The sequence below is a fragment of the Osmerus mordax genome, chromosome 3, assembly GCF_038355195.1.
Source record: "Osmerus mordax isolate fOsmMor3 chromosome 3, fOsmMor3.pri, whole genome shotgun sequence".
In the NCBI taxonomy this organism is placed as follows: Eukaryota; Metazoa; Chordata; class Actinopteri; order Osmeriformes; family Osmeridae; genus Osmerus; species Osmerus mordax.
The window spans coordinates 14,990,044-15,013,454 of record NC_090052.1 but is presented as its reverse complement, the minus strand read 5'-3'; the positions used below and the strand labels follow the sequence as shown (position 1 = coordinate 15,013,454).

The 23,411-nt window shown below is 45.9% G+C and overlaps 3 protein-coding genes across 8 annotated transcripts; 1 reads left to right on the top strand and 2 right to left on the bottom strand.

The window, feature by feature from the left end:
* Nucleotides 1-8,672: 8,672 nt before the first annotated feature.
* Nucleotides 8,673-16,754, bottom strand: dhps (deoxyhypusine synthase). 5 transcript variants are annotated; one of them, XR_010876397.1, is made up of 12 exons: nucleotides 16,044-16,524; nucleotides 15,755-15,947; nucleotides 15,235-15,440; nucleotides 14,845-15,009; nucleotides 14,600-14,721; nucleotides 14,119-14,215; nucleotides 13,944-14,030; nucleotides 13,596-13,701; nucleotides 13,398-13,501; nucleotides 12,999-13,124; nucleotides 12,193-12,527; nucleotides 8,673-8,785 (listed from the first exon to the last, which is right to left on the bottom strand). XR_010876397.1 is itself a non-coding variant. In XM_067232794.1 (12 exons), exons 2-12 carry the CDS (start codon nucleotides 16,185-16,187, stop codon nucleotides 12,435-12,437), a joined length of 1,443 nt encoding a protein of 480 aa, XP_067088895.1. In that variant the 5' UTR covers nucleotides 16,188-16,213; nucleotides 16,636-16,728; the 3' UTR covers nucleotides 11,777-12,434. The 5 variants fall into 5 exon arrangements, 4 of the variants coding, with proteins under 4 accessions (XP_067088895.1, XP_067088896.1, XP_067088897.1 ...); XM_067232794.1 differs by lacking the exon at nucleotides 8,673-8,785 and adding an exon at nucleotides 16,636-16,728 and having other exon boundaries at nucleotides 11,777-12,527; nucleotides 16,044-16,213; XM_067232795.1 differs by lacking the exon at nucleotides 8,673-8,785 and having other exon boundaries at nucleotides 11,777-12,527; nucleotides 15,235-15,437; nucleotides 16,044-16,523.
* A 550-nt stretch (nucleotides 16,755-17,304) lies between these two features.
* Nucleotides 17,305-17,835, top strand: LOC136940930 (guanine nucleotide-binding protein G(I)/G(S)/G(O) subunit gamma-12-like). The gene is made up of 2 exons (XM_067233276.1): nucleotides 17,305-17,551; nucleotides 17,710-17,835. The coding sequence occupies exons 1-2, from the start codon at nucleotides 17,459-17,461 to the stop codon at nucleotides 17,833-17,835; spliced, it is 219 nt and encodes a 72-aa protein (XP_067089377.1). The 5' UTR covers nucleotides 17,305-17,458.
* Nucleotides 17,449-22,200, bottom strand: fbxw9 (F-box and WD repeat domain containing 9). 2 transcript variants are annotated; one of them, XR_010876419.1, is made up of 8 exons: nucleotides 21,540-21,677; nucleotides 21,301-21,448; nucleotides 20,173-21,151; nucleotides 19,885-20,033; nucleotides 19,492-19,695; nucleotides 19,187-19,252; nucleotides 18,912-19,087; nucleotides 17,449-17,980 (listed from the first exon to the last, which is right to left on the bottom strand). XR_010876419.1 is itself a non-coding variant. In XM_067233275.1 (8 exons), the coding sequence occupies exons 2-8, from the start codon at nucleotides 21,659-21,661 to the stop codon at nucleotides 19,013-19,015; spliced, it is 1,743 nt and encodes a 580-aa protein (XP_067089376.1). In that variant the 5' UTR covers nucleotides 21,662-21,670; nucleotides 21,786-22,200; the 3' UTR covers nucleotides 18,139-19,012. The 2 variants fall into 2 exon arrangements, 1 of the variants encoding a protein (XP_067089376.1); XM_067233275.1 differs by lacking the exon at nucleotides 17,449-17,980 and adding an exon at nucleotides 21,786-22,200 and having other exon boundaries at nucleotides 18,139-19,087; nucleotides 21,540-21,670.
* Nucleotides 22,201-23,411: the final 1,211 nt, after the last annotated feature.

Sequence of the window (23,411 nt, the reverse complement as noted above, 5' to 3'; positions counted from 1 at the left end):
TGAAGTATTACCAGATCCTCTCCTACACACCCAACACAGGCCAACCACAGGCCATCTGAGGTCTCACACACACTGGAGCCAGATGTGTGATGTATTGTATACACACACACACACACACACATACACACACGAGAGCCTTGTACACATCAACAGCAATGGCACAGATGCTGTCACTCAAATGAGTACCCTCATCATGCATGAATCAGGACGATACAAACAATCAAAATTGATCAATGCAAGTCTTCCAGTTAACATTCCCCAGTTCACAAAGGTCATTCATCTTCAACGTGAAACAAACAGAACGTCCATAAACAAACAATCCGACTTGATTCAATTCAAAGGCAAATTATGTGATCATCTGTCTTTGCGGCCTAGTTATTACATGTGCCCGTGTGCGCGGGGGTTGCTAAGATACTGCTTGTGTGTACAAGTGTGCATGTCTGTGTGTGCGTGTCTGTCTGTGTGAGGAATGTGTGACGTAGGTTCAGTGCTCACAGGCCCTGCCCGTCTAAGTGGCCTCCCCTTTTCTCACACAACCCATGGCTTGCAGTAGTAAGGGAGGAGAGAAGTAGACAGGATGGAGGGAGGGTTGGAGAGAGGGATGGAGGGAGGGATTGAGGGAGGGATTGAGGGGAAGTAGTAAAATCTCTGATAGCCTCTCTCTCTCTCTCTCTCTCTCTCTCTCTCTCTCTCTCTCTCTCTCTCTCTCTCTCTCTCTCTCTGAGTCTCGTCTTACCCCTGGGTGAGGAAAGGGAGGGTTAGAGACTGTTTCAACAGTAGACAGGTGCAGATCAAACCACCATGGAAACACCCCGCACAGTCACAACCCCACCCACCCAACCCACCCCCTCGCCTTCGAGGCCTGTTCTCCACCACCCACCCCCCCACCCCCGCCCCTCCAGCCCCAGCACTTTAAAGAGACTAGACAACTCTGTCACAAAGACGGAAATGAATAAATTGTAGTAAATGGCCACGCAAAAAAACGTAACTTCTTAATTTCTTGATTTCCAACTTTCAACGCTTTTGCTTCTGCTTTGGAATACAGACTGCCTGCAGTCGTGTAGCGAACTGTGGGGTGAAATAAACATTGCCCTTTATGACCAGCTGTGTGGCTAATTAGCTCCCTACCCCCTCCCTTACTCCTCTTCCTTTCCTGCAGCCCAAGCATCCTGCCAGTCAGCCAGACAGTCAGACAGTCAGGCAGCCATTAAGCCAGTCAGCCAGCCAGTCTACAGGCTAAGAGCCTGTGAGCAAGGGGAGGTCCCAGACCGTCTGACGTTTTCAAACAGGAATCCCCTGACTGGGGTGGGGCCACAGAGCAGAGGGCCGGGCTAGTAGGATTGGCTGCTTACTCTCACCCGTCTGGCTCCCAGACACTCACTCTCACACACTCTGTCTGCACCGCTGCTGAAGGAAGGAGAGAGACAGAGAGAGAGAAAGAGAGCGAGAGAGGCTGCAACCTTGAAGTTCAACTAAGGCTGTGACAGAGAGGAAAGAGACAGGGAGCAAGGATAGAGGAAGAGAGAGAGCGAGTGAGAGAGAGAGGAAGAGAAAGAGTCAAACAGACTTCACCCAGGTACGTTATGCTTCCAGACTGGACGTTATTCTTGGTCTAGACAAGAACTGGATTGTTTTATTGTTTTATTGTTTTATTATCCTCTGGAACTAGACGGTATTCTTTCTTGTAGCTTTCAATGGAGGGTGTGTAAGTGAATTTGTGTGTACTCATGAAAGGAATAACTTCTCTACAACAGCCTCAACAACCTGTGGATCTTTCCTATGCGACTGCAGTTTATGATAGCTAAACAGACACAGTTGGGATATGGGAAAAATGGTCCTGATCTAAGAGCTGATCTCTGGCAATAAAGTGTCCAGTCAAAGGTCATCTGTAAATAGTTTCTATTGAATGGGACATCTGTTTCAACTGTCTATGTGCCTGTCTGTATGTCTGTCTTCCTCTCTGTCTACATGTCTGCCTGTCCTCATGTCCTGTCTCTCCTCCTCTCTGTGTGTGTGTGTGTGTGTGTGTGTCTGTTTGTGTCTCTGAGTGTGCCTGTCAACCAGCCTTGGGTTTGGCACAAGGAGCGGACAAGGTCATAAAAAGTTCTGGAAAAGCAGGCGAAAAGACGCTGAGCGGAGCGCCCAAACATTCCTCTCATTGTTCTGAGGCCCTGTAAGTCTGCAGAGAGCAGAGAGCCTCCATGAAAGGCAGGGAATCCAGCTATCCTGGTCGCAGTCTAGGGGATTAGTCTGTTCAGGACTGGCCCTGTCTATCTCTCAGACTCACCCCAGGGAATGCAGCCCTCGCGGAGCTAACCTTGGCTAAGTTAGGGCCAAACGGTTCCAAACTAGGGTAAACTGAAACTAGAGTTTACTGGTGTCCTAGACCCTCCATTCTCCAGCCAGGCTACTGTCTGGGATTTCACCCCCAGACCACAGCAGCCCACCTGGGGACGGTGGCTTGGGGACAGAGTTTAGCTGCGTGGAGGTTTTTACTCCCCCCCTCTCTCACTGTTCCCATTAGCCTACTGCTCTCTGTGGGCATTGGGGAGAGGGGCGGTTGTCAGAGATGGTACAGTGGAGAGGGATAGAGAGAGAAGGAGGAGGAGAGGGAGATGAGGTATTGGATCAAGGCCAGGTTTGATGGGGCTGATAGAGTTGCTACGAGTAGGCCGGGACTGTGAGATGGTGGCGTAGTGGAATAAGACAGGGTGCATTGGACTGGCAGGCTAGTGTGTGTGTGAGTGTGGTGTGTGTGCACGGGTGTGTGATGTGTGTGGTGTGTGAGGCAGTGCAGTGTGCCTGTGGCCCAGCGGCCCTGGGCTAAGTACAGGGCTGGTGCTGGTTCTGGTGGTGGTGGGGTTTGGCAGAGGATCAAGCCCAGGGTAGGGTTACACACGCTGGGCTGGGGGAGAAGACCACGACTAGGACTGGTCTGGCCGAGCTGGGCTGGGCTGGGCTGGGTACTGGTCTGGAAAGCCTTTGAGATTTTCACTAAGCCTGAAAATACTTTTTATTTTCAGACTTATTTCCCACATGAGACCCGTTGTGTTGATTCCACCACTGCACGTTTCCTTTCATTGGTTACCGCTGCAAAAATGGAACAAAAAGACTTGAAATGGAGCCATCTTGAATTTGAATGTCATTGAATGTCAGACACTCAACATAATTGTGCACTCACACGCAAGGCAAATTACACGAGCGTACACTCACATGCACACAGCACACACACACATACTCTTTCTCACAGGAATAGGGTGTGGTATTTTGTAAAGGTGTGTATGTTCACAGAAGTACAGTAGGTTAAAGTCAATGTGGAATCCTTTCTGCTGTGTCAGGGTCCATTATATCGGGGGTTTTATCTTTTCAACCTTGTCGACTAGTCTAGAGAAGTATATTTTTTCATGACAAAAAACATTTATTTGACTAAATATTTTGAAATTGTTACCTCACACAAGTCCTGATTTTTTTTATCAAACAGAAAAGATAAATATTTAAATACTTCAAAAAAAAGTTCCCAAAAAATCACATTGTGGTGTAACTTTGACATGACTGCTTTCATAACATCTGTGACAAAGTTTGATCAACAAGTTCTGTTTCTGCGTTTTTTCACAACCACCAAGGTGAGACTGCTATCAGCCTGGACTGTATTTGTACTCCATTGTTGGTTTATAAGACCTAGGTCAAAACCGTAGTTCACACACTGCACATTTGCTCAGCGGAACACTGACCACGTTGTTTGTATATTGATTGTGAGCGCACTGTGAGTCTGTGTGTGCTGAGTGGTAATTGAGTGTAGTGTATGCGTGCGTTCGCCCTGCGGGCCTGCTTTGGTAGGCCTGGGTAGAGAAGCTATGTGTAGAAACAACAGAGACTTGAGGGCCAGCTGTCTCAACAGAGTGTTTTCCACTTAATGGTATGCCCTTATGTCAACGACCCTATCGATGCTGCAGTCAGAGCCACACACAGGGGAGTGAGGACATCAGTCTCAGGCAACACCCTGAGGGGAACAGGCCACGTCTACACACAGTCACGGTGTATTAGTATACAGAATATGTGCATGCACATTCACACACTCACACACCAGAAACCCCAAAAAGTAAAAGATGTTGCCACTGTTGGACATCTGCTTCTGAGTATCACTCAATGATGGCATTTTCCTCACACACACTTTACACTTTGCTCAGAGTGCAAAACAAATTGGCATTGCACGGCCTGAGAATTAGCAAGTATCCACATGGGTGGCGTGCTTCCAGCATGGACTGGAGGCTAGAAGTCTAGCACACTGAAGTAAGAATGGGAGAGAGAGGGTCAATGCAGAAGTGAGAGACATTAGTTCGAGATCCTTAAATGAGAGTTTGAGGTGAGGCGGCGTGCGTCACTGTGAGGGCTGTCATTGGACAGGCGAGGGAAGGAATGAGCTCATGTGTATTACAGGCTGCGGGTTCGATCGAGGAAGGAGGAAAAGAGCGGAGGGCCAATGGAAAAGATGAAACGATACAGAGAAAATAAGAGGACATGAGTCCAAGCGGCGGCCTTCCGAGATGTGGGAACGACAGAAATAGCGGCTTTGACTCGATGGAGGAGAGGAGAGCAGGGAGGTTTATTTGATGGGTGTTGGAGACCTCATATGACCTTTGGTTTCAAGGTAAGGATAGTTCGAGCCAAGGGCCACACATGGTGTGAGTATGTAGGAAAAGCCGGAGGCCATTTGAATCATGGGAAGGATTTACAGGAGAGTTAAAGTAGTTTCATTTTATGTTTATGGTCTCTGTGTCTATGAACTGTCTGAGCCAACTGTAGCTCACTTTGTGAAGAGATGTTCGATGGTCTCTCAGGTACTTCAATTGAACTCTTAATTGAAAGTCAGTCAATGCTCATACCACAAAGATGCCTCTGGAACTTCAAATTATAGAGGAGAGAGAAGAGAGAGTCAAACTTGCACACACACACAGAGAAAAGAAAAAGTAGTGGAACTTTTCTTTCATTCTATTTTCTTCTCAGCTCTAGAATCAGGTCTCTTCTAGCTGTGTCACTAACGTGTTGTGATTGGTTAATTGAGCTAAAGACTGCAGTACAAGACTGTCAGAACATGGGGCCTGGCACACAGGGACAGACATTTTGTTCACGTTAGCATTTGCCTGTGGTGCGGTGCCACTGCATGCTAACGTTTGTGTCTCTTCTAAATGTTGGTTTGTGTGGGCTGCACTTCACTGTTCACCTCATTGTTTCTTACCTTTTTAAATCCAGAAGAAAGCTAACACACTGCTGGCGTTCTACGCCATTTGGTGGTGATGCAGCATGTTAGGGATTTGCCATAGCGATGGCTCATAGGTTTACTCCCGAATAAACTTATTTAGAACCTGGAATTCCCCAAAAGTGAGATGACTCATCTAGTGCACAGGGTCCAGGAATACATCCGTTGTCTAAAATAAGAAACATTAAGTACCACAAACATTGAGACCATATGACATCCACGTCATAGAAAGGAAACGGGCAAAGAAACTAAATGTGTACATTGCGTAGCTAGTAGTGAATGTTCTTTTTTTGCTAGTCTCATTTAGTTTTGAGCCTTGCCATCAATGAGTCTGCTATCTCAAACTTGAACCCCAAACCATTTCGTTGTGGGGTATTCTGACGCTGTTATTTGTGAACAGAGGGAAGGTTTTGTTAAGGTTGACTCTGACTGAGGACCCATGCTCTCCGACCTTTTCCCCAGACGGGGGCACAGAAAGGAGCAGAGCACAACTCGCGTCCGCATGGGAGTGTCACTTGGCGGGACTTCCTTCAGCCCTGATTCTCCATGCTGTCATTGAAAAGCTATTTTTATAAGAGGCCACAGGAAGCTAGCCTCAGAGAAGCACACAAGTTGCTGAAAAGGGGCATCGACAATGACCTGCACATGACAAGGGCCCAGCACACTCACAGTCTCTCACACTGAAACGTGCGCGCGCTTGTCTCGGCTAGGCTTATTCATAAAACTGGAAGTAGTGAGGGAGGCCAAATGAGGAAGTAGAAGAGAAGCAAACCAACTGATGAACCCCACCTCTGTCCTCCCCACACACACTGGCTAATATATCGTCTGCCAGCCAGGGGAATTCCTGGTAGAGTGATTTTTGCACCTATGACTGAATCACATTGCCAGGGATTTCCAATGGCTGGCATGAAATGAGCAACCTGGGGCTGGGATGAGCTGGGCTTGTCAGTGCACCAGAACACAGACATGCTGTACTATGAGCCAAGCGTGTCCACATGCAGTCACACTTGCATTCTCTCTCAACTTCCCTTGCTCTTTAATGTTTTCTTTTTCTCCACATAGTACACACACACTCACTCAGGACACCGGACCCCTGGTTACGTGGCAGCAGGACTTAGCCCACATGTGAACACTGTAAGTTCCCTCCATGTTCACAGTGGTTAAGTTCTGCCACCACGGAGCCTCAGCCTGCAGTAGTGGATGATCAGCCCAGCGTTCAAGAGCCCTGACTGGGGAGAAAGTATCAGAGGACCCCTGCCTGAAGTGCTACTTTGTGGTCTTAGTTTTATGGGAGACACCATTTCCAGTCTTATGTATCTTCTGTTGTTCTGACTGATGTGGCTGTTGCGTTATGGCGTTTGTTTAGTGCATTATATATCCCATGTACCGGCTGTCTTTGAAGGTCTGTGTACACAGGTGGTTAATGTCAGTTTAACCCTGTACATGAAGGTTTGAAGCTGGAGCTGTATTCATATCTGAGATAATGTATGCCCATCCATCACAGTCTCTATTCTTTACATGATTAGGGTTAGGGTCTGTCTGCGCTACAGTGTGTCTGTGTCTGTCTTGAGTCCATGCATGTATGTGTTTCGTCTGGGCATTGGGTTTTTTGTCAGCGTGCTACTACACTTTCTTACATTGGTTATGTCGTCTTCCTAATTTCCTCAGTGGGCACATGTGAGTCTTAGTAGTGTGTTGTGTTCCCATAGGGTGAGTTACCCTGCCTTCACATCCACTCAATATATTCTAACATCTGCTCTGCAGAAGACTGCTGGTGGAAGTCTGGAGGCTACAAAACACAACGTGTTCTTTGTCCAGCTACTGTTAATTAACCCTCTGATCTCTTTGTACCGATCTCAATAGCATGGTAATACGGGAATGTTTTTGTAATAATCAGTCAAATGGTGTGCAACTTTTGCAATTAAAGTGTTATCCTCTGACGTTTCTTTGAATGTGTGCAGGTCTGAGGGTGGGCTAAATGCATTAATGTGTTCAATGTGTGCTTGCATATATGTGGTGTAGGCCTAAATGTATATCATATATGTGTGTGCGTCTCTCCATCCCCCCACGGGGCTGGTCTCCCGTGCCTGCTGTGCTGATAATCAGTGTGTGACATTCGCTGGCTCAGTTCAGCAGGAACAGGGGCCTGGTCTAACCTCCAGACCCAGAGGGAGAGACGGGGCGAGAGACATTTCAAAGTCCCAGCGATGAGAAGCTTGTATGGGAGTACCATGTGGTAACGAAAGTTTGGACCAGCAGCCAACCTCCAGGCCATGCATTCCCTCTGGCAGCAGGGTAAGAGTCCTGCTTATCTGCCGTGCACATACACACACAGCAACACATCCTCCTCTATCTTCTCTGACCTGAAAGTAGGTAAGGTGGGTAGGTATTTTGTTAATCTCAAAGAGAAATCGCTCATGTCGGCTGACCTCGACGAGGTGAGTCATTCGCTCCTTCCTATCATTGTTATGGTCTCATCCAAACCTTCAACAGCACTGAACGGACCTGAAGGTGTTGTTGTTACCAAAACTGGACTGTGTGCTGTGACTGTATACTGCGCAGGAAAGTCATCCTTGACAGTGAATTCCAATACTGTGAATTCACTCATGCTCATTTGTGTATTAATGTGACTTGTGATTGGCTGCCAGAATGAAATAAACTGAATATACTTCTATTGTGAGTGTCTGAGTGGTGTCTGTAATGTTTGTCATCACTGGTAGACTGGCTGACGCCAGGCATAACTTGTAGAAAGAGTTGATTTATGAAGTCCTCTCTGTCTGAAAACTGCACGTGCATCCTTCTCACTCGTGTTCGTTCTCACCCCATCATCTTCTCTTTTGTGCTCTCTTGTTTTACGATGGAATTTTCTCTGTGGTGAAATCGGTCACCTTTCACAACACTGTTGACGTCTATTGGGGAACAGGATAAAATCATAAATTCCAGAGGCCACATAGCAGAAGAATCTAACGAAGACACTTGTGCAACTCGGGTTCAAACGTCATAGCTGACAATAACGTCATCCACTGTACACCTGTATTCCCACCCCGAGAGTCAACATTGTAGAGACAGATGTTAATTTGTTTTTACAGTGTAATTACTTAATGATAATGAGAGATTTTGTGAGATACTATGAATCGGGTTTTAAGATATGGGTTTTTACTGATAAGAGGATCAACTAATATACAATTATCCAAATGTTGTACATGGCAGAAATGACTCACCAAAAATATTTAAGAGTTTGCTTATACTTAAAACAAGTACATTTGGAAGCAAGAAAATGTTCCCTGATGAGATTTCTTAAAATAATGTGTACTAATATTATGTCACTAGATAATCAATTTATACTACAAACAAGTCTAACTAGATTTCAAATCTAAAAACAAGTTACCACACTCAGATGTAGAGTGCAGTGCAGAAACAGTGGTGACAGGTGAGTACGGGTGATGGGAGGCTGATGATGGTGACGAACGTGCAGGTCGGTGGTACTGGTGGCCAGGCGGGAGTGAAAGGAATTCCAGGGTGAAGGTACTGAAAAAACAGAGGAAAAGGAATCCGATCAGAAACAAGCAAAAAATGAGCGAAGCGTACAAACTGACAGACAGGTTAAGGCTGACACGCAAGCACTACATACGAGTACGGCTAACGATCCTGGCAGGCACTGGATGTCAGGCCACAGCTTAAGTAGTCTAGTGATGATGATCAGGGCCAGGTGTGTTTATTGCTGAAGAGGAACAGGTGAGAGCAGATTTGTTGCCCGGCAACCGGAACGGGGTACGTTCAGGAACGTAACACAAAACAAAGAACAAACCAGACAGACAGGGAAATCAGCTCAAGGGGATGTGGTTGTGACAATCATATCACACAAACCCCCCTACAGTTCCAGATCAGGTTGTGGTCAGAAAATGGGACATTTTATCAGAAGGATGTCTGCCTCCATGGTTGCCTAGGAGATTGAAGTGTTTCTGAACATGAGATATGCACCATACACGACACAGTGGGCTAACATGGCAGCTGATCACACAAGGTGCTCCAGGTGTTCAACTGGAGGAACAAGGGGTCATCCTCCTTGTCTCTCCGCCATCTCTCTTCCCCCTCCCCTCCCCTCCCTACGGCAGCTGAGGATGCAGTCCACCATCGTTACCAGGGCGATAATGGCAGTAATGATAAGGATGCTGATAAAGTGGTTACTGCCGGTCTGAATGTTTGTGCTCCCTGTGTTGTCACCGAGGCAACACAGGGAGCAACGCCTTGTCCGTCAGCAGTGGCAGTTGGGTGCGTCAGCGAGGGATACGTGCATCAGGGCTGCACTTCCTGTTTCTGAGAAGGCAGCTAAGGTGAACCCCCTTCTCCCCTCTCATCTGTTCTCTTTCTCGTTCTCTTGTCTTTCTCTTAGTTCCTTTCATGTGCTACACACATTCTCAGTCCTTCTCTCTTTCACTTTTTATAACCCCCCCCCCCACACACACACACTAATACACACCCCCCCCTGTATCTACTCTTTAGTCTGCATGTGCCATATTTCCCTTACACGCCCCAACTCACCTGCAGGTTAGCCTGGCAGGGTGCTTGGGCGGGAGTTCCCATGGCAACATAACAGGTAAACAGTGGAGAGAAAGATAAGAAGCCAGGACGTTGCTCTTTGATAGGGAGTTTCATACACACACACACACACACAGATACATACACACAGATTGATGCATACACACACAGGCACACAACAAACTTCCCAACGCTTATACTCCACCCTACAGCTGTGGAGCTGCTCATCACGTTTCATGTACATCATGTTCTCTGGTCTCTTTCTTCTTGCCTACCTTCCTGCCTCCCCTCCACTCTCCTGCCTCCCCTTCTTCCTCGTGCCTTCCCTTTTTCCTCGTGCCTCCCTCCCTGCCTCCCTTTCTCACAGTAGAAAGCTGCCACTCTGGCTGCAGCACAGACATAATTGCCACTATGACTGCAGTGCCCAGCCACATCACACAGACTGCTGATTGTTCCAGAGGAGAGGGGGCTAACACTGTGGACTCTGTCCACAGAAGCCACACAACATTATCATAGCGTGACTACAACTCATCTATGTTCACACACACACACAGTTCTGGGCAGCACAAAGCAGATTGTCACACACACTGCGAGTACTTCCGAATTAACAATCATACACACATACATGAGCACGGAGATATACACCCACACACGTAAAAATTCCAAATGAAAAATGCAAAGAAATATGTCAAACGTAGACACATACAGTCACTACCCACTATCTTCTTTCTTTCAGTCACTCCCTCTCCCTGTCTCCATTGATAAAAAAAAAAATGTTAAACAAACATAAGCATCCATAGGTGATGGAAAGTCCATACAGGGTGGCCTTTGTACAGTCAATCCAGCTTCAAGCCTTAGGTAAACACACACTGTACAGTACACACACACACTCTACAGTATGCACACACATGCACACACAGCACCACAGAAGCAAACAGCCAATAGGAAATGAACGAAACATTGAATGGAAAAGCAGTTTAAGCAGAAAGAGAAACGCCCTGACAGGAAAGGACACATTGGGCTGAGGTTTCGGGAAAGTTGACCTTATCCCACTTATATATTCTCTTTTTTACCCGCCTCTCCATCCAGGAAGTAAAGGTCACACAGTGCTTGCTAAATATGAAACTGACAAATACACATTTCCCCTACCGCTGGGGGCTACTTGGGACAATTTGGATGCTCCCAAATTACCAATGTGAAGGTTGCAAATATTATTGGGAGGGGAGGATGACATGATCAGGGGACAGATATTACATGTCAGAGGGTTTAGTTCCCATAGAAGAACTCTGTTTTAACAAAGAACAACACTTCATCACGAGAAAGGTTGACTTTCTATGAAGGTCTGTCACTAAAACCTTGTCACAAAAACTTTGATTTTCCTAGACACTTTGCAAGGTGAATAAAAAAGTATTATTATGAAAGGAACTTGATTCTTATTGAAAATACTGCAGCTCAGACCATGTGTTCTGCACGCATGCTCGTGCTGACAAACATCGTCACAGAATAAACCACGCATGCAATTTTAAATTCCCTCTTGAGTTCTCCAGGGGAACGGAGGGGGAGGAGCCTCACCCTCAACAGCAGCCCAGTGATTGGTGGAGTTGTCACCTGACAAGACCTTGCATTCCTCAGAGCCCACAGCATCACAAACTCACTGGAACTCAAAGCGCTCTCACCTAGACTACAAAAAGGGCCAGTGCCAGACCTTCTGCCACACCTTGGCTGTATAAAAGGTAGTCCATAGGTGTGAAGTTATTGTATGAAACTGACCCAATCTAAGAACTGCTGTTGGATACGCAGGCACTTGGTGCAGCAGTCCTATTTCTGGATACCAGAGATGAGCCCACAGCACTCATCATAATCTACTTGATGGTTCACAATGGCTCATGACTAACGACACTACATGAGGTGCTGGAGTCCCCTTATGGATCTATCAGGCATTACAGTGTTTGGTCAATATCCACTTAAACACACACACCATCACAGTATATGTATTTATTTACATGTACAGCCATGTTATTTAAGTCATATTTAGGTCAAGAGCAGGTGAGGGAAGATCATGTAAAAACCAGAGTTATAAGATCATCACATTCCACCCGTGTAAGCATAGATGGGATCCATGCACCACCAAGGAGTTTCTCTCTTAAGTTAAATACATACAACTTTTAACTGAGACAGAAAAACAAAAATTATGACCTTTATCTGAGTGAGATAACAGCCTAATAATTAACTTGCTTGATCTGTCTCATGCAAAACTGTTTATATTACACCGCACATCTTTGGTAATGTACACCATGCTAAACCCTCGGCTCATCCTAAACACACCTCATACACCCAGGGCATAGACAGTGTGTGTGTGTGTGTGTGTGTGCGCGCGTGTGCATGTGCACACTTACTGCGCTGTGTCACAGTAAACTTGACTTCAGTGTCACTTTATGTCTTTCTTCCACTTTTTGCCAGGTACTGGAGCCCTGCTTGAAGTGCAGGGCTGGATTCTGGTCCAACATACTTCTTGCTTTACGTGTTGCTATAAAAAAAAAATATTGAAATAAATAGAACTAAAACTGGAGAGAAGGAGAAGAAAACAACTCAGAGAGAACTCCAGACATGCTGCGCGTGTCAAGTGGGGGAGGTTCCATCAGTCTTTCCTGTCGGCCATCAGGCGGTCTGCGTTGAGGGCAAACGTCTCCGCTACCAGCAGTGGGAAGACTATGGAGGCATCAGCGTACACCTGGTGGGACCAGGAACAACAACTAGTTTACCAGCCCAGTCTGCTTAGGACAACAACACTGGTGGCATGAGACTCCATTAAATAAGATTTGTACAGAGCGCAACAAAACTTTAGATTGAGTAAACTGGTCAAAGTCTGTGAAAATAATCGAATAAAAAAAACTATAAAATGTTATGTAAGTGTATGTAAGTTCAATATTAGTTATGAACTTGCTTATGCTTATACCAAGTTAATTTGGCTACAAGTGCAGTAAGAAAATTGTTTTACAAAATAATGTGTAGTTTACATAAATTAAGTCACTATTAGAACTAGAAACACAAGTCCAACAAGAATAGTAGAAACCAGTCAAATAATATTTAAGATCTAAAAACAAGATGATCCCGCTCAGCTAGACGGAGAGTTTTTGCAGTGTAGGATCTTGTTCATCTGGTGATGGGTCTGGTGGAGGGTGTCGTAGTGCCGTGGAGGTACCTTGACGGGCTTAGCCTCCATTCGAATCTTCCCCCAGGACACTGCCTCGTCAGGCCGGGCCCCTGAGTCAGAACCGTCAAACTCCTGGCCCGTGTTCACAAACACAGCGTAGTCCGCTCCGTTCCTCTGAGGAGGAGAGGCGGAGGGGCAGAACGAGAGAAAGGAAAAGAGAGATAAAGAGAGAGGACCAGAACACAATCATATAGAATGAAAACAAAGTTGTATTTCGATTCCGTCTTTAAGAATTCAAAATTGAAATCACACATAGTACTAAAAAGAAAGAAATAAAATAATATGGTATTCATATCAAACACTTGAAACCATAAGTAAATGATCAACCACTGGAAAACAAAATGGCAATAAAATAACAAATGAGTAAACAAAACTGAATGTAGTCACCATGAGGTTAGCGTTGGCAATATGGTGCTTGATCAACCCTCCTCCAAGAATGATCATCCCTGTGCTCTTGGCAAACACAGCTCTGCCGTTTAACCTGCGAATATCTGAAACATACTGATCGTGAGTGTCATTACTAGCGACCATGTACCAACGTCTTGTTAAATGGTGATGGGACACAGAGCCCTCCCTGTCTCTGACCTTCCACTATATCCAGCACCAGGCCAGGGTTCTTGTAGGAGTGGAAGTAGATCATGTCTCCTAGAGAGCCGTCAGTCAGAGCAGGGCTGAACACCGGGATGTCATTCTGAACCACAAAGACGTCAATATAGATCAACAATAGGCGTACAGTATTCCACAGCTGCGGTAAGCCTCTCTCTTACATTTCCTGTCATTCTACACTATATCACAATATAGCAGAAATGCCCTTGAATTGTTATCATTTATTTTTTTATTCTTTAAAGTGCAATACTCCTTCAAGTTGAATTCAGTGTCTCCGACCATCTTTAGTGCTCTGCAATGTCAAAGAAAAACGGGTTCAAATCTCACCTTGTAGGCCCAGTAGTAGACAGAATCCGGGTTGTTGATCTCCTTCCCCAGCCTGTGGATCATCTTCGAGGGCGTCCAGCGTGTACCCTGAAGATGGTAGGAGGTCAGAGGTCAAACTGACCATTTGCCAGGTCAGAATACATGCTGGCATCATGGTCTCGTGACAAAGCCCTACCTCTGTTGTCTGCTCCTGCACCATCTGGTCCAGGATGGGCATCAGCCAGTCCTCAAACTTACAGTAGTTATCATTGGGTACCAGAAGGTTCCCTATTCTATATAAGGAAGGAGGGAGGTAGGGGGGGGGAGAGAGAGAGAGAGAGAGAGAGAGAAAGAAAGCAAGAGCAAAGACAAAGTAAAACAAGGAAACAAAAGAGGAATTGTGAGGATGAGAAACGACAACACTATAAAACAGTAACGACCGATTCCTCCAGTCCGGAGTGCAGTGCCCAGCGGATTTACCGCAATTTTCCCGAGGGGATTAATAAAGTACCCACCCATCTATCTCTCTCTCTCTCTATGTAAGCCATAATGGATACACTTTTATCGTTATTGAGCCGTCAAAGTCCCTCTTGTACTGTTCCACTGAGCTCTTTCAGCTGAGATCCAAGTCTGGATCCTCTCTATGGTGATGTTACCTGTTTCTATGGCGATGTTACCTGTTAATGCCTCTCTGGCGCAGCTCCTTGCCTGACAGGCTGAACTCTCCCAGGAAGGTGGGGGCCATGCACTTGATAAGGTCCTCCTCTATACCTCCAGCTGTGGTCACTATCACATCCACCTAGAGAGGCCAGGTGGGGAGAAGTAGAGCGTTAGAAGTGAAATCCTCTTTATCCCTCTGATCCAGTGGGTGAGACTTCTGTGGAGAGCTGGTGGTTGTTTTTGTAATGGGTTGTAGTCTCACCATTTTGTGCTGGGCCAGGTAGCGTATAGACTCCCTCACTCCAGAGCTGATGAGGTTGGAAGTGTACCCCAGAAAGATGGTGCAGCCTGACTGGGAAGAAGAAGCAGGCTCTGACGAGACTTCACTTCCCTCTTCCTCCTTCACTGCCTCCAGACGCTTGTCAATCTGAGGTTACGAGGGCAGAGGCCAGGGAGAACCACGTAACATGGGGAGCGTTTAGGTCGACAGCAACCATGAAAACCACATCCAAAACAACTCAGCAGTCTATGGCACTGTGTGATCCATCTGCAGAATTCTTCAACTGGAAACATCAACATTATTAATATGTCCTCGGTAACCCAATATAACAACATACAATCTGAGATACGAACAGCCTGGTCCTCTACCCACCATCTTGTTGATCTCCTGGATGGCCTGGCCCATGCTACTGGCCTGGAAGCCTGTGGTAATGTAGGACTGCAGAAGGGCACGGTGGTCCACCCCCTGGTTAAAGTCATAGCCCCGGATCTTGGGCATGTCCTCTGGGAGGGCGGAGCTTGGCTTCAGCACCGCCTCCATAGCCACAGAGGGGGCATGGTCTGCCATGGCTTTATCTTCTGATAAAACAACAAGAATAAAAGAGAAGGCATGTCTTAAGGATGCAAGGGGAAAAGGTTGATATGTGCTACTGTTTTAATGAAGGTTCGTGGTGCACGTCTTACAACCCCAATTCACTTAAGTGGATTTCATTCAAATTTCACGCTACTCTTACAAAACAAAAATAAGAAGGTTTGTTTTGTGAAGCAGGTTCAAACAGCAAAAGACCGGATCCAGTTCATGCCATCAGCGGACAGCAGCTTGGCTTGAATAACCACCCAGAGGGGCAGAAGAGCGCTAGATAGCCAGATAGGGTAGCCAGATAGGGTCTTACGAGTTGGCACTGTCAGGTTTGGGTCCAGGGTTTGACAGAACCTCTTGAATGATGAACTCTCCAAAAGACTTAAGGGTACAATGTTCTCTGCTATGGCATTAGCTAACAGAGTGGGGCTCTGTAGTGGGCGAGCATGGGTTGGACTGGATTTCTTCACCCTGGGCATAGACTCAAAGAGGGCAGGATGTACTCTCTGGAACAAAGATAGATACAAATGTCTATCACTTAACTCATGACTCATAAGGTTAAATCAGTCCCAATTACACATTTTCAGTAGGAAATGGATTACCTTTATATGCGCGTGCAGATTGGAGAGAGCCTTCCTGGAGCACGCTATTGATCGGTTGCAGTGTCTGCACACAGCTTTGAAGTTTCCTTCTGTGTCTTCAGGCATGATGTAGTGTTCCACAATCTTGGATCTCCCAGGTGCCATATTTTGCTTTGGTGCTTATGCGACTACTTGACTCAAGATTCAATGTTTAAAGTAATGCTTTTATCTGTAGCAAAGTCTAAACTCAAGAACTACCAAGCTAACTTACTAGCAAGGTACAAAACCAGTTCTACAATAGCTAGTTTACAACTTTACAGCCCACAATTTACTCCCGCGTCCATCTGAATTGTAAAATAACAGATGTGCTCAATCACCGGTTTAACATGGGCAGGTGTAAATTACTAATTTAGATTTCTAGTATTGTATTTCGTAGGTTTTCTAAGCCAGCAATGCTAAAAGAAAGAACAGTCCCGCCTACTTTTGGTTGGTGGACAGAGCAAATTTGTATTGGACACAAAAACTGTCAGTACCCGGTCAGTGCTACATTTGTGACAGGCCAGAAGTCTAAAGATTATATCGGTAATGTACAGTGACAAACGAAGCAACATACCACGTTTTGTAGATAAGTGGGTGGTCGTCTTATCAGTGGATGCTGGTAAAAATGGTCATTTCATTTCAATAAAGGTATCCAATTACTACTGCGGCTAAAACGCATGGAACTTGTACGCTGCGCACAAGTAATATCTTCTACGGAAAGCGCAAAGGTTCAAATCGAGCAGACATGTTTTCTCAGTTGCCAAGTGTTATAATGCGGTAGTGGGTACTAGTATTCAGATGTTTACCCTATGCCGCCAATACACATGCAGGCACACGCACGCACACACACACACACACACACACTAGAGTTCTTCTTTTCGATATGCACACCCTTAGTAATAAAGGTTAACGTTATTTTATTTTCTCAGAATCAAACGTATGTAGGTGTAGCCTACTTAATTCCATCTCTCCCACAATTTCCTTTTATCCAGTCTGATGGTGAGGGATGCGTGTGATGTAGCTGTGACATTTTCCAGACCTGTGCATGTGACCTTTAATCCTGACACACTTCACATGAGCTTTGAAGTGGCCTCTGCAGAGTCCACAGAGCAGAGGAAGAGAGGAGAGGTTAAAAAGGAGGCCAGACTCCACACTCAGTCAGAAATGAACATCAAGCTTCATGCACTAGGTTCCTATACATATTTATTTTCGAGATACATATAGTACTTTGTTTGGTACTTGGAATCAACGGTATATGGGACATGTGCTTTTCTCTTTGGGAAATTCCATTCCATGCACATCATAGTGGTCTGATTTATCTTCCTTTATCTACATTTGGGGAGAGGAAAGAAACATAATTTGACCTCCACCAGGGCTTGTGTCTTCTGCTGAAGAGAATGTCAGGGAAGGTGTGCAGCAGCAACAGCGTGTTACAGGCACGGAAGGCTCTAGAACAACTGCGAGTGGAAGCTAGCATAGATCGAATTAAGGTGAGTGCGTTTGTGTGTGTTGTTCTGTCATGGTGAGTTTAACATTTAACTGGATACAATACCAACTTTTTACCCAAATTCTATATCATAGTTTCCATCGAACGTTCGCGTTTTAAGTCGTGTGTGTTCTCGCATCCATACCACATCCTCCCCCTCAGATTTCACTGGCAGCTGCAGAGCTAGTGCAGTATTGTCAAGAACACAAACGAAGTGACCCTCTCCTCACCGGCATCGCTGCCTCCTCCAACCCCTTCAAGGACAAGAAGACCTGTGTGTTGTTGTAGACCCTAGCCAGACACTGATGCCTAGGTTACAGATTTACACTTAATTGGTCATCTAAATGGTTACAATTCTGCTGCGGACTGCTCTCCAATCTCTATCTAGATATGTAGCATAGTGTCTTGATATGTCAGGATTGGCCACAGCAGCCTGTAAAGAAATGAATGTTTGTTTATTTCAATCGCAGAAATTACAAAGTTTATACACACAGTAACAAAGTATTTTGTTAAATTAACATTGTTAATGTCAGGGTTGGGATGACTTCCATTTCAATCCAGTCAATTCACAATAAAATAACACAATTTCTGAATAAAAGTGTTGGAATTGCCTTACTTATGTTCGTCCTTGTTAAGATACTACAATGTGACAGTAGCTACAGTACAGTAGCCTGTACAATAACAGCTAGGGAGAAGTTTGTCAGTTGGACAAAATAAATGGATTTGCTCTTTCTACATTGAGGCACTTCACCATGTCTGATAAGATATAGTTGCTTCTATATGGTTAGACATGCTCAAGATCTACAAAGACCAAACTACAGAGAAAGATTCAACGACAATACACTATGAAACCGTGACAATTAGTCACCAGGCACCACATTCATATACAGATCTACCAAAGACAATTGGTATGTCACAACTTGACTCAGCCTAAAGCAGTATGTCTTTACATTGTCTTATATTACTGACCACAGACAAATCATCACTATCTTCTTGGCTTACTATATGGAATGCTTCAGTCGGAATGCCAGGAAGGAATCAGTCCTTTGAAACAATGTACTGTTAAAGCTTTTAGTATCAGTCCCTCTGTCACTTATGTATTCACCCAATGCTATTTCCCAATGAGGAAAGAATATATATACACAAGGACAATAAAATCTCCTTAAAGCTGGACTCCAGTTCATGACTTTGGAAGCCTATAGAGGCTACATGAAAAGGGTGGATGAGGAGTTTTGGATGAGGACACACAAAAGTGATACATTTTGCCACAAACTCCTTCCTTTAAACATGCTCACAGCATCATTTCCCAGAAGGACACAACAACACCATATATTAATTGATAAACTAATGTCAGTTTCAAAAACCTTTTCAGTCTTGAATGACTTCAATCTCATAACAGCAGTGTGGACTGTGGTGAGTGTGGCCCAGGCTCTCTTGTCCAACTTGGGCCGTCCGCCCCTCTTCCTTATTTACGAGCTTTCCAAACCTCGACACACATGTCCCCTGAAGCGATAGCCAGCACCCCGGCTTCCACGCTCAACTGGAGGAGAGAGGGAGAAAAGGACGTCAACATCCTGTCAGCTCATAGGCGTGCCGTCTGCATTGGTCTCGGGGAAACGGCAAAGACACAGAGACGTACCCCATTGACACTAGCCTGGTGGCGCAGAGTGCATAGTGTCCTCGGAGGGGCGCATGGTAGATGCACCTGGCACAGTCAAGGATCGCATTAGACCATAATCACAGAAGGGAAAAACGGTGGCTCTAAATGATATGTTACAGGTTGTTAGCTCATGGACGCCATAAGAAAAAGCAGACATAATGGGAACAAACAAATGGAAAAGGACAGAGGAAAAACAGCACTATGCTTTGTTCACTAATGCGAGCAAAACCAAAAAAACATCTGTGACCGTAATAGCAAGTCCATCCTCTGGGAGCTGGCTGTACCTTGATGGTGCGGTCTGAGGAGCAGGTGTACAGGGTCCCAGGGGACCTGTGGATGCCAGTGACCAGCGAGGTGTGTCCCACGTCAAACTGCGACACGGGCCTGAGGGCGCCAGAGTTCACGGAGAAGGAGTGGAGCATGCCCCTGTTGTCTCCAGCCCACACCTCGCCGCCGCTGTAGCACATGGACAGCAAGTAGGAGCTCAGCTGGACGGAGGCAGGAGGGCATTGGAAAGTCAGGGAGAGAGCAGGGAGTGAGGGAGGGACCGAAAGGGCACAAAAAGAGAGACGAGGGAGTAAAGGAGGGAGAGAGTAAGTGAGCAGAGAGAGAACAATCAACCGAGAAAGACAAGTGCACACACTAACAGCCTTGCTTATATGAACGTGCGCGCGCACCTGGAGCTTCTGGAGTGGTTTTCCTGCCCTACGGTCATATATGGCCACAGTGTGATCTTTGCTGCCAGAAATGATGTAGTTTTCATTGGCGGCCAAGCACAGCACTGCGTTACCATGGAGACGGAGACTTTTCACCAGGGGCTCCGCCACTGCCGGATAGAAAACAGTATGACAGATATCAAACAGAAACGCTCTGCATTATTTGTCTGTTATTCGGCTCTGCTGCGAGAGGCGATGGGCTCAAATAGGGTCCCACTTGAAAAGACCCTGGTGGCATGCGACACTCACCTCGGGTGTCGTAGATGCTGACCTTCTTGTCGTAGGTGCCGGCCAGCAGCACGTCCGACTGGAAGGAGAGGCAGAGCACAGCGGCCTTGGTCCTGATGAGGCCCTGCTCTGTGCCCCCAGACCCCAGGTCCCACAGCCTCACTGTGCTGTCGAAAGAGCCAGATGCCAGCTGGTTGTCGCGGGACGCCAGGCACCACACCCACCCCAGGTGGGTACTGAAGAGGCCCTGCCCCCCCAGCGTACGCAGCAGCGCACCCTTTGACCCTTCCCGCAGGTTCCAAAGGTTTACATTCCTGTCCCGTGATCCTGAGGCACACACCGCCCCCTCCCCCCCCACCAGCAGCACAGAGTTGACCTCAGCAATGTGCCCTGACGGGAGGGAGATATGTTCCAGGGCCGGGGGAGGACTAGGGGACCTGGCTGGCTCTCTCTCTCGATCCACAGCTCCCCCCTCCTGCCTCTCTGCCACCCCCACCCTCTCCTCCACCTCTATGGCCTCCATCACTCCTCTCTCTTCCCTCTCTTCCACCATGTCAGCCTCCTGCCTCTGCTCTCCCTCCTTCTGCCTCCCTCCAGCAGGTGGACCACCATCTTGATGCCTCTCTCTCTCTCCATCCTCTAGTGCTACCTGCCTCACCTCCTCTGGGACAAACCCTGCTTCCTGTGCCAGTGCCTCTACCCCCGCCTGGGCTTTGCCCGGTTTTTCCCCTTGGACATCACCCACTTCTGGCCCCTCAGCCCCTCGTTCACCACCCACTCCATCCCCCTGCCTCTCTCTGTCCCTCTCAGCTTCTCTGGTGGCCCACTCCCCCTGACCAGCCCAGCAGGTAATCAGCTGCTCCATCTCAACACAAGCGGTGGGCCAGTCAAAGTTGTCCCTAGGTCCCACTGGGAAGCAGGCCCTGGGGCCTGTGAGTCTGCGCGCTCGGAGTTGCCATGCTGTGCTGTCCTTGCACACATTACCAAGAGCATGGCACACCTGTACGGGGTTATAGAGAAGTAATAAAGATCAAGTTCAATGTCCTAACAATCATTTCTGGATCAAAAGGTCTCTGGGCATGTTTGTAAAAAAGGCAGTAGACATTGTCAGCTATGCAGTGCGTGTGCTTGTCAATGGAACGCACTCACCCGTGGTAGGACTGTGATGACACACTGAGCTGGAAGATGGGAGGCAATGCGAGCCACCATCTCCCACGGCAGCGACAGCAGGGCACTTCCCTCCCCAGAAGGGGAAGGGCTTGGTTCTGCAGAGGAGAGATAAGATGCTGGAGAGAGCCTGTGGGACAAGTACAAGGTTGTGAGACATCTGGAAAATGAGATCAAGACAAAACAGCAACATCCAAAAAGAAATACACTAATAGACACACCATAACTGTTCAGGTCTGGGGGTTTCATTAGACTCCTGGGTTGAAGGTCCAAGCGGCTGACAGTCAGTATGTCTGTCTAGCTCTGCCACCTGCTCTTCCACGTTGTTATGTGGCTCCGACATTCACCCTTTCTACGAACAATAGAGTAGAATACATTGTTGGAAAATTGACAAGCATCCTTGCTAAAAGTATAGTGTACCAGCTAACAATTATGGCTGACCAAATGTATGTCAAGCTAACACTTACCCACAAAACACTGTTTAATAACTTCCAGTCACAAGCTCAACGATCTCCTCGTTCAGTCATGTTGTTCAGTCAGTAGCCATCTTGTTATGAGTCTTTAACAATTGCAGTGCTAACGAGTTATCTTTTACCATCAGCGGTTTAGTACTGTAGTGAGCCAACCTTTGTTCAGAGTTGGCGAGCACTTGTTTTCACAACTGAACACATACTGCACTAACTAATCAAGCTAGCTGACTTAGTGGATCTTACGACCACTCAAATGGATAACGGTCTGATTGTCACATCTAAACACTCTCCATCTTTTATATTATTTATGAAAACAGTGGCATTTTATTTAACAATTTTACAATCAGGAACATTCTCAACCTGAGACAGCTTAGTTGCTAGCTTCTTCAAACACACACCAGCTGTTGTCTTATTCAATTGGTTCCGTCTTCCGGCGCCGTCCTAGTGTCGTCATCCACAGCCAGGACGCCAGTGACGTAAACAAGGCAACTAAACAACGAGTCACAGCAAGTAAACCCCAAAAGTCAATTATATTGGGTTGTTCGTATTGATGGGTTGTTTGTATTGATGTAACTTTCATTCAGGAGAAATAAATACACAAAGCTTCAGTTTTTCCCAGCTTGATAGAAAACATTTTATTTCCCCATTCACAAAAGTAAGAGAAAGGGATACATCAGTTAACATCCCACCTGCACCACAGTTGAGAAGAAATACCGGTACTACATCAAATTCATTCGCGAGACTGATTAAAGATTGCAACTAAATTATGAGTTCACATTCTTCCCTTCTTCCCCCAGGTATGCACCAAGCTCTGTCTATCCCTCAGTCCTACCACTTAACACTAATTTGACAAAAATCAAAATGGTCCGCTATAAAACAACGAAAACAAAAAAAATTCTTTAAATAAAAAGAACATTACTGAAAAAAAACTTTTAAAGTCTAAAACATTTGTGCACTTCAGCACACAAAAACAAAATTAAAATATAAAAAAAATCTCAAAGCAAAATGAACATAAATAAAATGGCAAATTAAATTAACAAAATAAACACGTTGAAATAAAATATAAATGTAAAAAAAGAAAGAAAAAAAAAAACTTAAATCTTGAAACTAAATAACTGTTACATCTGAAATAAAGTTTGCCTGTATTTTGAGATAAAAGTTTCACTAGAATTTTAAGAGGTGTTTTAGCTTGACATTTCACCCAGTCTGGCATAACACAAGGGTCATTTTAGGGCAGATTGCAAAGATTGTGGCATTTGTCAAGAGTCTGTGCACACCTACCCCCTCTCACCACCTGAGAGCAGATACCCATATATCAACACTTGCATGTCAGTTCACCCCTTAAAACATACAATTAGGTTTCACCATCTAGGGTGGAGCAGTTTACAAAAGTGTGTAAAGATCGAAAACAGTGTAGTATCAAGCACATACGCATCAGTGTGTTTGTGTTTAAAAAGAATCCATGTTACATGGACTAAAACAGATACTTCTGTGCCTTAATTTCAAGTTACACTTTCACAGTTCTGTGCTGATGCTTAAGGCAACGTTATCTTTAGCTGGATTTTTTATATATTTTTTGCTGCAAATAATGAGACACAGATCTCAATATATTCAGTAAGAACC